The 15,392-nt window shown below is 38.3% G+C and overlaps 2 protein-coding genes across 2 annotated transcripts in view; both read right to left on the bottom strand.

Annotated features, from left to right (window-relative positions):
- Window positions 1-1,613, bottom strand: part of LOC138073033 (T cell receptor alpha chain MC.7.G5-like) — a 418,018-nt gene extending 416,405 nt beyond the window's left edge. Inside the window, exons 1-2 of the mRNA XM_068964441.1 lie at window positions 1,565-1,613; window positions 1,041-1,348 (exon numbers count right to left, since the gene is read on the bottom strand). Coding sequence (XP_068820542.1) covers window positions 1,041-1,348; window positions 1,565-1,613 — 357 coding nt within the window. The remainder of the gene's footprint in view (window positions 1-1,040; window positions 1,349-1,564) is intronic.
- LOC138073034 (T cell receptor alpha chain MC.7.G5-like) overlaps window positions 1-15,392 on the bottom strand; it is a 570,790-nt gene that overhangs the window by 505,307 nt on the left and 50,091 nt on the right. The window contains exon 3 of the mRNA XM_068964442.1: window positions 6,217-6,229. Coding sequence (XP_068820543.1) covers window positions 6,217-6,229 — 13 coding nt within the window. The remainder of the gene's footprint in view (window positions 1-6,216; window positions 6,230-15,392) is intronic.

Below are 15,392 nucleotides of genomic sequence, written 5' to 3'. Positions count from 1 at the left end.
TCTTTTCCATCTATTATTCCATCGTTGGACATTTAGGTTGCTTCCACGTCCACCTACTGTAATTAGTGCTGCAATGAACATTAGGGTGCTTATATCTTTTTCTGCTTGTATAGACTACTCCATCAGCTCTAGCAACTGCCTGAGTTCTAATCTTTATATATAACTAATCTCTTATTCAACATCACTGATGGTCGGCATCCCTGATTGTACCTTAGGTGACACAAAGTCTAAGAACAAAGGACTAAGAAAATGATTTTCATGACGATTCCAGATAACTATACCCAGGTTTGTGATGTGAGTGTATTTTAGTGAAGCAGTCACTTTAAATTATTATGGAGCAAGTTTATAGCTTTAGACAAGTTTACACATGTTCTGTATGATTGATTTAAAGTCAAAAGTTCAAGAGAAGAATGTATTAGTAGAAAGTTACTGTGGACACCTGCTTCCAAATATAGAAAGATCTTTGATTTACTTGAAGATTTAACTGCAAAGTTTAATGAAGGCAATATTTATAGATTTGCATGAAGGGTTAAGGAAAACAAAGAAGAGATGGGAAGCATCAAGATACTAGCAAGAGCTGAAAGCCTGTATCAACCTGGGCAATCAGAGGAAACTCTTAGTGAAAAGGGAAGGCAAGAGCTGTGAAGTGGATCCACCAGAAAGGAGCTGCAGGAGATAAGATGTGCTTTCCCAGTTCCAGCATCTACCGGCCTCCTGCTCAAATGGGGGACCCGAAGCAGTGGTGGGAAATTGGGGGACCAAAGGGATGGGGAAACCACAGTGATTCCCTGTCTTCTTCAGGCTCCAGTTCCTGTGGGGCAGGCCCACCTGGTTCCAGCTGTAGCCTGGTGATCCACCTAGAAGGAGCTTTTAGTTAGAATTAAATCTTCTGATCCAGACCACAGATGAAGCAACCACAGGACTACCATTTCTCTTCTGGGATGTGCAGGTGTGCCCTTCAACTGAGGTCCTGAAGCAGTGAGGCTCTCTCTTATTAACCTCTGGGGTTTTTGTTCAGCTTTTCCCATTACTTCAAGCACTGTGAGCTCCCAGAGAGCACAGAAGTACTTTGCAGAGTCTTCGAGCTGTAAGGCTGAAATGATGAGGCTGATAGATTTATGTGCTTTCTGGAAGTTTACAGAGTAGCGGCCGTTCCTTGTATTACTGTGTTCTGAATACTGACGAATAAGCAAAGTCATCTCTCCCCTGGGAAGCTGTTTATACCAAAAAATGTAGTAGAAGGCCGTGGTCCAACTTATTTCATATCGACAATTCAGGGTGACTGTCTGTCCCACTTGACTGGGTACAGCTGTCTGGACTTGAGTTACTTGCTGGGCCACACTGTATCCTATGGGGGAAAAAACAGAAAACAGAGATGAAGTAGTAAATAAAATAGTGCGGGATTTAGATTAATTTAGGACCCAGAGACAAGCCAAATTGAAATTACAGAATGCTTCTTTTTCTCCAATCCTCCTTTCCTCCCCAAGTCCCTGTGAAGCACCACATGTCTGTGTGCAGTCATTTCACCCTGAACACTCACACCCATGCTTGGAAGTGTCCCTACCAGAGAAGGTGAAGGTCAAGAGCACCCAGAGCAGACTGGAGAACGGCATGAGGCGTGGATTCCCCTGCACAAATGTGCTCAGTTCTGCCTCAGCTGAGAGCTCAGTGTCTCTGTGCCTGGCAGCACATATACACATATACATAGTACCTGTTCCTGTGTGACTCCTTCAAACAGGAAGTGGGGTTTGTCACGTTCATAGATCACATGGTCTTTTTCATAGATGGGAAAAGCTTTTGGCTCACAGGTGTTTAATTTTCTGCTTTTTTTCCCCCTGATTATTATGTTAGGTGGATCCTGAAAGCGTCGTGGAGAAAGCAGTTAGTGTTATGTGTGTGAGGGCTTCCCTGATGGCTCAGATGGTAAAGAATACACCTGCAATTCAAGAGACGCTGGTTTGATCCCTGAGTTAAGAAGATCCCCTGGAGAAGGGAATGGCAGCCCACTCCAGTGTTCTTGCTTGGAGAATTCCATGGATAGAGGAGCCTGGTGGCTACAGTCTATGGGGACCCAAAAGCTGGACATGACTGGGCGGCTAGCACACACACAAATGTTAAGCGTTTGAGCTGACAGAAACAGAAGACTAAATAAGTTGACATACATTGATAATAATTTTGCCAGCCCATTCAAAACATATTAATATACACTATGAATCCTTCCTGTAATCTACTTACTGGTCATTCTGGTCATTCATTTAGTCTATGCTTACATTTCTTTATCCAAAATTTAATGACTCTTAAAAAAATCACAATAAAACAAACTCACAGACCTTTAGCTTTCTTATGTGCGTGCTGTGCTGTTGCTTCAGTCATGGGCAACTCTTTCCAACCCCGTGGACTGTAACCTGCCAGGCTCCTCTGTCCATGGGGATTCTGCAGGCAAGAATACTGGAGTGGGTTCCCAACACAGGGATCAAACCCTCATCTCTTGCACTGGCAGATGGGTCCTTTAACACTAGCGCCACCTGGGAAGGGCCAAGAATACTGGAGTGGGTTTCCATGCCCTCCGCCGGGGAATCTTCCTGACCCAGAGATTGAACCAGCATCTCATGTCTCCTGAATTGCCAGCTGCGTTCTTTACCACTAGCTCAACCTGGGAAGCCCTTTAGCTTTCTTGACCAAAAGCAGTCTTTTCCAAAATAATTAATGTATCTTTTTCTTTTCTCACTTGGTTCTAGGTCTTTGTTTATATTTTTCAATAGATAAAGTGACTTCAATATCAAATGATAAAAAATCACTCCTGATTTTCAGAAATCTATTCAGTTGTATGTGTTTTTTTTTTAAATTAAATGCTTAACAGGAAAAAATATTAATCTTTGAAATCTGACATTCAGTCTACTTAGTAGACTTTGAAGAGCTTCAGTATATTCAATCCTGCTGCCTTTACAAGTAGAATTGTATTTATTAGATCAAGTGTCCTTAAATTGTCTTCATGTCGTATTTTTTACCCCAAAGTGTTCAGTTTCTCTTCTTAGTGGTTTGTTATTTTTCTCTGTAAAGTCAAGTTAAGCATGCTGAATTTTTCTGTGACACAATGCTACAGTGCGGTCTTATGAATATGGTATCTGTAAACACTTAGTAAATGTTGACACCACACTATTTGGTGACTGAAGTTTTGAATACTGTACATGATCATGTAGAATGTCATTGTCCATCTTCCATTTGATTTCCTTGTTTTAATAGATGAATTCATAGAAAAGAACCAAAGGCAAATAAAGAAGTAGAAAAGAAAGTACAGAAAGATCTAAAACAGTGCCATTTCTTAGATTTTAAAGTTGAAGTAACACATTAATGAGTGATGCAGGGAGGAGAGTTTATATTTAGTTGAGACATCTACTCCTCTGTCCCATTTCATGTCTGGGTGCTGGCAGGCAGCAGATGTCCTGGTTTCCAATTATTTGTGACTAAGTAGAGGACACCGCAAATGCCCACAACAGCGCAGGGAGAGCATGAAGGCGGTTTTTCTCCTTTGTTGACATGGCCTTGCTCTGAGTTCCTGACAGTAATGGTGCATGTTCCCTCAGCTGCATTATAGACTTGACTCTGAAAAGTGAAGCTTCTGGCTGGATCAAGTCTGAATGTGCTGAGACTCAGGTTGGAAGATTTAGACTGTCCTAAACATTGTTCTTTTCCAATGAGTCAATTCTTCACATGAGGTGGCCAAAGTCCTGGAGTTTCAGCTTTAGCATCATTCCTTCAAAAGAAATCCCAGGGCTGGTCTCCTTCAGAATGGACTGGTTGGATCTCCTTGCAGTCCAAGGGACTCTCAAGAGTCTTCTCCAACACCACAGTTCAAAAGCATCAATTATTCAGTGCTCTGCCTTCTTCAGAGTCCAACTCTCCCATCCATACATGACCACAGGAAAAACCATAGACTTGACTAGATGGATCTTAGTTGGCAAAGTAACGTCTCTGCTTTTGAATATGCTATCTAGGTTGGTCATAACTTTTCTTCCAAGGAGTAAGCATCTTTTAATTTCATGGCTGCAATCACCATCTGCAGTGATTTTGGAGCCCCCCAAAATAAAGTCTGACACTGTTTCCACTGTTTCCCCATCTATTTCCCATGAGGTGCTGGGACCAGATGCCATGATCTCCGTTTTCTGAATGTTGAGCTTTAAGCCAACTTTTTCCCTCTCCTCTTTCACTTTCATCAAGAGGCTTTTTAGTTCCTCTTCACTTTCTGCCATAAGGGTGGTGTCATCTGCATATCTGAGGTTATTGATATTTCTCCCGACAATCTTGATTCCAGCTTGTGTTTCTTCCAGTCCAGCGTTTCTCATGATGTACTCTGCATAGAAGTTAAATAAACAGGGTGACAATATACAGCCTTGACGTACTCCTTTTCCTATTTGGAACCAGTCTGTTGTTCCATGTCCAGTTCTAACTGTTGTTTCCTGACCTGCATGCAGATTTCTCAAGAGGCAGGTCAGGTGGTCTGGTATTCCCATATCTTTCAGAATTTTCCACAGTTTATTGTGATCTACACAGTCAAAGGCTTTGGCATAGTTTTGGGGGCAGGAGGAGAAGCGGACGACAGAGGATGAGATGGCTGGATGGCATCACTGACTCGATGGACATGAATCTGAGTGAACTCTGAGAGTTGGTGATGGACAGGGAGGCCTGGCGTGCTGCGATTCATGGGGTCGCAAAGAGCCAGACACGACTGAGCGACTGAACTGAACTGAACTGAAACATTGTTCTGCCTTCCCTTGTGATTCACTAATAAATGATAATGCCTGGTAAAGGACAAGCCAGAGCTTAATATTGAAGGATGAAGTTGAAAGATATTTTTTACTTAAAACTTCCAAATTTAGTAGCAAATTAATCTCTTCTAAAATCGTGTCCGACTCTGTGACCCCGTGGACTGTAGCCTACCAGGCTCCTGTGTCCATGGGATTTTCCAGGCAATAGTACTGGAGTGGATTGCTATTTCCTTCTCCAGGGGATCTTCCCAACCCAGGGATTGAACCCAGGTTTACCATCTGAGCCACCAGGGATGTTATCTGAAACAAATTCGTTATGAATCATTCTGGGATTGCAAATATTTATTCATGTTCTGATTGTTCTCTTGCCTTTCTGATTTTGACTCTAAGATGAATTATACCAACTGCTCTCTAGTTTCCCTACAAAAGACCAACAATAAGCCATGAACTCTCTTTTCTTCCCACCTACCCACCAAACCATGTGGGTAACTTTAGCACATAACTTCAGAATAGCAAATATCACATAGACAAATGAACACAGAATAGGCTTCTGACTTCTGTAATCTCTCCAGTTGTGTATTGGAATACCAAATGGTAATGGCTGTAAAATCATATTCATTTGTGATATAACTCTGTAATTAGCTTATTAAAGGTTTAGGAAGCAAGAACCAATGAGTCTTCTAAATTCAAATATTTGACCATGTTCCTGTCATGAATGCAGTTATACTCTTTAGTACAATCTTATAATTCTCATTATAGTTGTCATGAGGACAAAACTTCTCCTAAAATGTTGCTTAATCAGTAAAAAAATTAAAAGCTATTAACAATATATATGTTTTCCAAAATAAAAATATTTCCCTTTCTTGACATTGAAGGAATGAAAATTCTATTTCATTTTGTTCTGAAATTTCATCTAATGAAGTCATTTACATCAAATTAATCAAATTTCAAACATTTTATTTTTGTTTCAACACCTCATAAAGAAGCCCCAGTAAGAATAACTTATTCTTTTTATAATTTTATTTACTTATTACTTTAGAGTGTTTTGGTCTTCACTGCTACACAGGCCATTCTCTAGCTGCAGAGAGAGGGGGTTCCTCTGAGGTTGCTCTTCCCATCGCGGTGGCTTCTCTTACTGTGGAGCACAGGCTCTAGACCACAGACCCAATAGTTGTGTGCACAGGATTAGCTGCTCCGTGACATGTGGGATCTTCCTGTATCAGGGGTTGAACCAACGTCTCCTGATTTGGCAGGCAGATTCTTTACCACTGAGCCTCCAGGGAAGACCTAACAGTTATTTTATAATAGATTGTCCTTGGATTCTCCGTGCTTCCTTCATAGGAATCCCCAAACTCACGTAGCATATGAGGGCACATAATTACTACTGCGGTTCCCAGATGTTCCCCAGCTCTCCCTCTTACATCTCTGGTGACTGTCTTCTGAAGCTCACCTTGTGTTCCAATCTGGGCACTACATCCTACTTTGAGTTTTGCATATTTCAATCCAATGAAAGATACTCCAGTCCAGTAGTTATACATCCTATTCCAAACTTGTTATTCAACTGTTCAAACTAGTAGAAACAAAAAAGCAAAACACACTTCCAGAGGATTTCCCTGGTGGTACAGTGGATGGGAGTTCACCTGCCAATGCAGGGGACACGGGTTCAATCCCTGGTCTGGGAAGGTTCCACATGCCGTGGAGCCACTGAGCCCGGCACCACAGCTATGGAGTCTTTGCTCTAGAGCCCAAGAGCTGCAGCTACTGAGCCTGTGTGCCACAACTACTGAAGCCCACATGCCCTAGAGCCTGCATGCTGAAACTCCTGAAGCCTGTGCTCCTAGAGCCTGTGTGTCACAACAAGAGAAGGCATGACAATAAGCCTGTGCACTGCAGCCAAGAGCAGACCCTGATTACTGCAAACTAGAGAAAGCCCGTGTACAGCAGCAAAGACCCAGAGCAGACCATTTTTTTTTAATTTTAAAAAATACTTGAGAGACAAGAGGGTTTACACACTGACACCATTAAAAATTTTTTTTTATAATCATTATGCTGTATATTGCATCCCCAGGACTTATTTCTCTTATAACTAGATGTTTCTGTCTTTTGAACATAGTCACCTATTCCACACCTTACACCCCCAATCTATTCTCTGCATCTATGAGGTCTGGGTGTGTGTGTGTGTCTGTGTGTCTGTATGTCTGTATGTGTGTGTTCCTGCACCTGTGTCTTAGAGTCCACATATAAATGATTTCATACAGTATTTGACTTTATGTGCCTGATTTATTTCACTTAGTATTGTGTCCTCAAAATTCATTCATGTTGTTGTAAATCTATGAAAAGATTTCTTTTTTTATCATGTTTTCTTTATCCATTCATCTGTCAAAGGACACTTGGGTTGTTCCCATGTCTCAGCTGTTGTAGATGAACTGCAGTAAACGTGGGGTACAGATATCTTTTTGAGATAGTGACTTCATTTTCTTCAGATGAATACTCAGAAGTGGAAATGCTGAATATCATAGTAGAGCTAATTTTAATTTTTTGAGGAACCTCCATACTGTTTGCCATAGAGGCTGCACCAATTTATATTTCCAACAGTGGGCAGGGTTCCCTTTCTTCTACATTCTTATCAAAATTTTTTATTCCCTGTCTTTTTGATAGTAGCCATTCTGGCAGATGTAAAGGGATAGCTCTTTTTGGTTTGATTTTCATTTCCCTGATAATTAGGGATGTTGAACATCTTCTGATTTACTTTCTGGTCATTAGTATGTCTTCTTTGGGAAAATGTTTATTCAGATCATCAGCTTATTTTTAAAACAGACTTTTGTATTAATGATTATACAAGGTATTTATATATTTTGGGTATTAGCCCCTTATCAGATATATGTTTGGGAAATATTTGCTCTCATTCTGTAGGTTGCCTCTTCATTTTGTCGATGGCTTATTTTGCCATACATTAACTTATTAGTTTGATGTAGTCACACTTGTTTTTTTCTTTTTCTTTTTTTTCTCTTGTTGTCCTTGCTTTTAGTGTCAAATACAAACAAACAAACAAACAAACAAACAAAAAACTGTGGCCAATACTGATGTCAAGGAACTTACCCCCTATGTTTCTTCTGAGCTTTACTGTTGTGGTTCTTATATTCAATTCTATAATCCATTTTGATGAGTTCAATTTCATTCTTTTGCATGTAGCTTTCCATTTCTCATAACACCATTTATTGAAGAGATGTTCCTTTCTTAAGGGTATATTCTTGGCTTCTTTGCCATGAATTGACCATGTATACAAGGGTTTATTTCTGGGTTCTCTATTCTGCTCCATTGATCTATGTGTGTTTAATGCCCAAAAAACAAAAAACAAAAAAAAACAAACAAAAAAATCCCCCAAAAACCCCCACACACTGTTTTTATTACTATAATTTTGTAATGTAGTTTGAAATAAGGTCATGTGATGCCTTCAGTTTGGATCTTTCTCTAGTTCACTTTGGCTATTGGTAGTCTATTATCTCTCATACAAATCTTAGGGTTTGTTTATTCTATCTCCATGAAAAATGTCATTGAATTTTGATAGAGGTTTCATTGAATCTGTGGAATGCTTTGGGTAGTATGGATATTTTAACAATTGAATTTTTTTGGTCTGTAAGAACAAAATATCTTCCCATTAATTTTTGTCTTCAATTTCTATAATCACTGTCTTACAGATTTCAATATACAAATCTATACTTCTTTGCTTAAAGTTATTCTTAGGTATTTTCTTTCTGATGTGATGGAAAAAGAATTGTTTTCTTAATATCTCCTCCAGATAGTTCATTATTGGAATGCAGATTAATTTTGTATCCTGCAACTTTGCTGAATTTGTGTATTAGTTACAACATAGACTAACATCTTGGGGGCATGTCTCCCACTGCTAAGCCAGATAATCTGATTTTCTTTTCACTTTCTCTTTTTGCATACTCAGAAAGTGTATATTTTAACTGTGGTAGGAAGTCTCTGTGCTGTTTATTTTCGGATGAATAATTTATAGTGCTTAAGTTAGAAGTTTTTTCTCTGGCATTTTATTGGCATTTTATGGCCTATTAAAAGTACATCTGTCAAAGTTATAGGTAACAGGAGTTATCTTATTCCTTCTATTAATTGATTGGACTAGTAAAAGCTGTGGTTGCTACCATCCAATTGTTAAAATTAAAAAAAATACTAAATAATTCTTATATGGAACAGTACACAAAATTATGTGCAGGCACATTTTCCCCTGGCAATGATGGTAAACAGATATTTAATTTTGCTATATTTTCAATAGCTCTCTCCAAATGTTACAGACAAAACTAAAGAGTAACTCCTAGTACTATTCCTATTTTTAAAGTAATAACTACTATTGGGAAGATTCCATGTATGTCTTTTCAATTTTACTGTTATAGCTATGTATCACAAAACAATATATTATAGTATGATTATATTCTGAAATTTCTCATAAGTAGTGTCATGTAGCATATATCATTCTGATGCTTTTTATACTCAGCATTTTATTTTTGTAAGATTTATCTAAGAAAATAATACAGCTTTTGGCCTTGTTGATTTTTGCTATGGTCTCTTTTGTTTCTTTAGCATTTATTTCTGCCCTAATTTTTAAGATTTCTTTCCTTCTACTAACTCTGGGGTTCTCCAATTCTTCCTTTTCTAGTTGCTTTAGTTGTAGAGTTAGGTTATTTATTTGACTTTTTTCTTGTTTCTTGAGGTATGCCTGTATTGCTATGAACTTTCCTCTTAGCACTGCTTTTATAGTGTCCCACAGGTTTTGGGTTGTTGTGTTTTCATTTTCATTAGTTTCTATGCATATTTTGATTTCTTTTTTGATTTCTTCTGTGATTTGTTGGTTATTCAGAAGTGTGTTGTTCAACCTCCATATGTTGGAATTTTTAGTAGTTTTTCTCCTGTAATTGAGATCTAATCTTAATGCATTATGGTCAGAAAAGATGCTTGGAATGATTTCGATTTTTTTGAATTTATCAAGTTTAGATTTATGGCCCAGGATGTGATCTATCCTGGAGAAGGTTCCATGAGCACTTGAAAAAAAGGTGAAATTCATTGTTTTGGGGTGAAATGTCCTATAGATATCAATTAGGTCTAATTGATCTAATGTATCATTTAAAGTTTGCGTTTCTTTGTTAATTTTCTGTTTAGTTGATCTGTCCATAGGTGTGAGTGGGGTATTAAAGTCTCCCACTATTATTGTGTTATTGTTGATTTCCCCTTTCATACTTGTTAGCATTTGTCTTACATATTGCGGTGCTCCTATATTGGGTGCATATATATTTATAATTGTTATATCTTCTTCTTGGATTGATCCTTTGATCATTATGTAGTGGCCTTCTTTGTCTCTTTTCACAGCCTTTGTTTTAAAGTCTATTTTATCAGATATGAGTATTGCCACTCCTGCTTTCTTTTGGTCTCTATTTGCGTGGTATATCTTATTCCAGCCCTTCACTTTCAGTCTATATGTGTCCCTTATTTTGAGGTGGGTCTCTTGTAAGCAACATATAGAGGGGTCTTGTTTTTGTATCCATTCGGCCAGTCTTTGCCTTTTGGTTGGGGCGTTCAATCGCCAGTCTATGTCTGACGCAGGATACAACATGATTGGGGCTGGTGCATGGGGATCACCCACAGAGATGTTATGGGGAGGGAGGTGGGAGGGGGTTTCATGTTTGGGAACACATGTAAGAATTAAAGATTTTAAAATTTAATAAAAAAAAAAGGAAAAAAAAATAAATAAAAATTTTTTTTAAATAAAAAAAAAAAAAAGAAAATAATACAGAGAACTATTTCTTTGCTTGTAATAGTTCATGTATTTTGACTTCATATCTAATTCATTATTTGTTCATTTTGTACTTGAATGGTTATACTTCTGCTTACAAGGTTGGTGTGACTATCCTTGTAAACGCCTCCTTGTTCAAATGTTGGAATTACTTGAATGTAGATAACAGGAATTGGAATTGCTTGACTTTTAAATATACACGTTTTCTTCTTCATTAAATAGCTCAGGCAATTTTTCTCTGAAGTTGTTAAATAAATGTTCTCTTTGTGGTTGCTTTTCTCTATCTGGAGAAATTTAATAGTCTTCTCCCTGTATTTGGGTCAAAACTTAATGCTATCAGATTTTCACATTTCTGGTTATCTGACAGAAATGAGATAGTAATTTGCTTTAATTTCTTCTGATTACTGCAGAAGTTGATGTTTTATATGTTTACATGTCTATTTCCTCTTCTTTAAATTGCCTTTATGTAAATTATCTTTACTATCTCTTTTCACTTTGAATGTTTTTCTTATTTATTTGTAGTAGCCCCCTATATAAACTTAATTTCTAATATTTTCTTGGTTACATGGTTTACTATACATCCCACTATGCATTCGATTTTTAATTATGTAGTGGGGCACACTTGCAGGTTAAAGACTTCCCATCTATTAGGAATTTTCTATAAATTTATATTTCTAATTGTCAAATTACTTTAATGATTATATGCTTGTTTACCTTTTCTATTTCTTCTTTAACTATTTTTGATAATATATATATTTTTTAGAGCATCTATCAGAACACTGAAATAGACAAGTCTTTTTCTTGTGTCAAGGTAAATCTCTGCCCTTGTTGAAGTCCCCTGTGAAACCCTCTCTGTTCCATATGGAGGCATATCTCATGAGGGTCTGGAAGCCTTGGTCTGGGTGCTGGACACACCAGGAGGAAGCAGGGCTCTCGAAATACTCATGATAGGGCCTCATCTGTCCTGGGATCCCTTCAAAGGCAGAAACTGTCCCTCAAGCCGAGTCACTGCATGGGGCTCTCTCTCCTCCCATAAAATCAACATTAGATCAAGGAGATTGCTGCACACTGAAGAGAACATGTCTCTAAATAGATTCTAAATCTGACAATTATTCTGTATCATTAACAATACTTGATATAGTTGTCTTTTATTTTTAGCCAAAATAATGAGTGTATGCTGCTGCTGCTGCTAAGTCACTTCAGTCGTATCCAACTCTGTGCAACCCCATAGACGGCAGCCCACGAGGCTCCCTTGTCCCTGGGATTCTCCAGGCAAGAATACTGGAGTGGGTTGCCATTTCCTTCTCCAATGCCATGCATGCTAAGTCGCTTCAGCTGTGTTCGACTCTGTGCAACCCCATGGACAGCAGCCTGCTAGACTTCTCTGTCCACGGGATTCTCTAGGCAAGAATACTGGAGTGGGTTGCCATTAATGCGTGTATAGAGATCTCATTGTGGCATTAACTTGCATTTCCATGATGACTAATGATGTAGAAGAGGGGATTACAAACTTCTTCAATAAAGGGCAGAATAGTAAATATTTTTGTCTTTGTAGGCCATTCATTGGAGAAGGCAGTGACACCCCACTCCAGTACTCTTGCCTGGAAAATCCCATGGACGGAGGAGCCTGGTGAGCTGCAGTCCATGGATCGCTGAAAGTCGGACAACACTGAGCAACTGCACTTTCACTTTCACTTTCACGCATTGGAGAAGGAAATGGCAACCCACTCCAGTGTTCTTGTCTGGAGAATCCCAGGGATGGGGGAGCCTGGTGGGCTGCTGTCTATGAGGTCGCACAGAGTCGGACACGACTGAAGCGACCTAGCAGCAGCAGCAGCAGCAGCAGGCCATTCATTCTGTTGCAACTACTGAACTCTGCCATTGTTTCATGAAATAAGTTATTGATAATACATAAATAAATAAGCTTTCTTATGTTCCAACAAAATTTATTTACAAAGTAAATGCCTGAATGGACTGGTTCATGGGCCATATTTTGTTGATTCCTGATGTAGAGGACTCCATGGCTTCACAGGGTAATTCTCCAAACATTTAAAGAATAGTTAAGTCCCATCCTTCTCAAATTTTTCCATAAAAATGAAGGTGAAAAAATATTACCAAACTCATTCAATGAAGCCTTCATTACACTGATGCCAAAACCAGACAATAAAACTACCAAAAAAAGTCAATTTCTTGAATAAACATTGATAAAAAAATCCTCAACAAAATATTAGCAAACTTCAATTCAGTCAGTTCAGCTGCTCAGTCATGCCCAACTCTTTGTGACCCCATGGACTGAAGTACTCCAGGCTTCCCTGTCCATCACCAGCTTCTGGAACTTGCTCAAACTCATGTCCATAAAGTCAGTGATGCCGTCCAACGATCTCATCCTTTGTAGTCCCCTTCTCTTCCTGCCCTCAATCTTTCCCAGCATCAGGGTCTTTATCAATGAATCAGTTCTTTGCATCAGGCGGCCCAAGTATTGGAGTTTCAGCTTCAGCATTAGTCCTTCCAATGAATATTCAAGACTAACTTCCTTTAGAACTGAATTAAGTTAGGAAATTTAATTCAACAGTTTATGAAAGAATCATATACCATGGCCAAGTGGAATATAGTCTGGGTGTACAAGAATGGTTCAATATTTGCAAATCAATCAACATGATATACATTAATAGCATGAAGGATAAAAACTTATATAATTATCTCAGCAGACAAAGAAAAAGTATTTGACAAAATTCAGCATCTGTTCATGTTTAAAACTCTTAATAAACTTGGTATAATGGGAACACATTTCAAAATAATACAGGCCATTTACAACAAACACACAATTAATGTCATATTTGATGGTAAAAACTGAAAGCTTTTCTCCAAGATGAGGAACAAGACAAGGATGCCTACTCTCACTATTTCCATTTAACATAGTACTTGAAGTCCTTGTCACAGCAGTCATATAGGAAAAAGAAATATAAGACATCCAAATTGGAATAAAACTATTAAAATGAAAAAAGACAGCCTATCAAACAGAAGAAGATACTTGCAAATAATTAGTCAATAAGGGGGTTATGTCCAAAATATATAAAGAAATTTATATGTAATATATATGCAATATAAATTTCTTTATATATTTTGGACATAAAAACTATAAATAATCTGATTTTTAAAAAGGCAGAGAATCTAAATAGACATTTTTTCAAAGAAACATACAGATGGGCAACAGACACATGAAAAGACATTCGACATCTCTAATCATCAGGTAAATGCAAATCAAAACCCAATGAGATCTCACCTCACCCCAATCAGAACACTATCATCAAAAAGCCAAGAAGTAATGAGTGTTGCTGAGGATGTGAAGAAAAGGGACACTTTGGGCACCCTTTCTGGGAAAGTAAACTGGTGCAGCCACTATTTAAAACAGCATAAAGTTTCTTTAAAAATTAAAAATATAAATACTATATCATCCAGCAATTCTCTTCCTGGATATCTATCAGAATAAAACAAAAACACTAATTTGAAAATATATATGCCCCCTAATATTCACAGAAGCATTATTTCCAATAGCCAAGATATGGAAGCAATCAGTATTCATCCATATGAATAGATAGAGAATACGTGTACATTATATATATATATATATATATATATATATATACACACACACACACACAATGAAATATTACTTAATCATAAAAAGGATAAAATCTCATCATATGAGACAACATGGAAAACCTGGAGGGTATTATACTTAGCAAAATAAGTCAGACAGAGAAAGACAAATACTGTATGTTTTCACTTATATATGGATTCTAAAATGCAAAACTAACAGATAGAACAGAAGCAGACTCATAGATATAGGGAATAAACTACTGGTTCCTAGAGGGGAAAGGGGTGGGTGTAGGAGTGAAATAGGTGAAGCAGATTAAGAGGTACAAAAATTATGTGTATTTTTCCATACTTATAAAATAAATAGAATTATGTAATGCGCAGTAAGGAAAGGAATCGACCCTGCCAATACCTTAACTAGCCAGTGAAACTGATTTCAGACTTCTTGCATCCAGAATTGAAAGAGGATAAATTTGTTTTAATTAAACTACCAAGTTCATATTAACCATTGAGCATGTATATTTTTTGTTTGCTGTAGTGCAGTAGGAGGAGGAGATGTATCTGCAGTTGTCTGTTGGGATACATCATGGTGAGGTAGGTTTGGATGGACATTCTTGGGACAGCCAACTTAGCTGAATAACATCTTCTTGGAGTCACTTTTCTCTTCTTTTAGTTCCTTTCACTTCTTCCCATTTTGAAGTAGAGCATATTGTCGCTAAATATTTATTTTGATAGGGCTTCCCTCATAGCTCAGCTGGTAAAGAATCCGCCTGTAATGCAGGAGACCCCGGTTCCATTCGTGGGTCGGGAAGATCCACTGGAGAAGGGATAGGCTACCCACTCCAGTATTCTTGGGCTTCCCTTGTGGTTCAGCTGGTTAAAAAGATCCCCTGGAGAAGGGAAAGGCTACCCACTTCAGTATTCTGGTCTGGCCTGGAGAACTCCATGGGCTCTATAGTCCATGGGGTCGCAAAGAGTCGGACCCGACTGAGCGCCTTTCACTTTCACTTTCACTTTTTTATCTATTAATAGACCTCCCCTAGCTACAAGTTTGAGACTCTAGTGCAGAAGATAAAAATTGAGAGGAAGATAAAGACTAAAGTCTCAAATCTGTAAGGCCAATAAAAAGCACTGCAAACGCCCTGTGGTGGCCTCACGGTGTGACTGTGGCTGGAGGAGGGACTGAGCCTGCGGAGGGTTTGTGTAGAGGCTGCAGGTGCCTG

This window comes from Capricornis sumatraensis, chromosome 2 (assembly GCF_032405125.1).
Source record: "Capricornis sumatraensis isolate serow.1 chromosome 2, serow.2, whole genome shotgun sequence".
NCBI classification, from domain to species: domain Eukaryota; kingdom Metazoa; phylum Chordata; class Mammalia; order Artiodactyla; family Bovidae; genus Capricornis; species Capricornis sumatraensis.
This window is presented reverse-complemented; position numbering and strand designations above follow the sequence as displayed.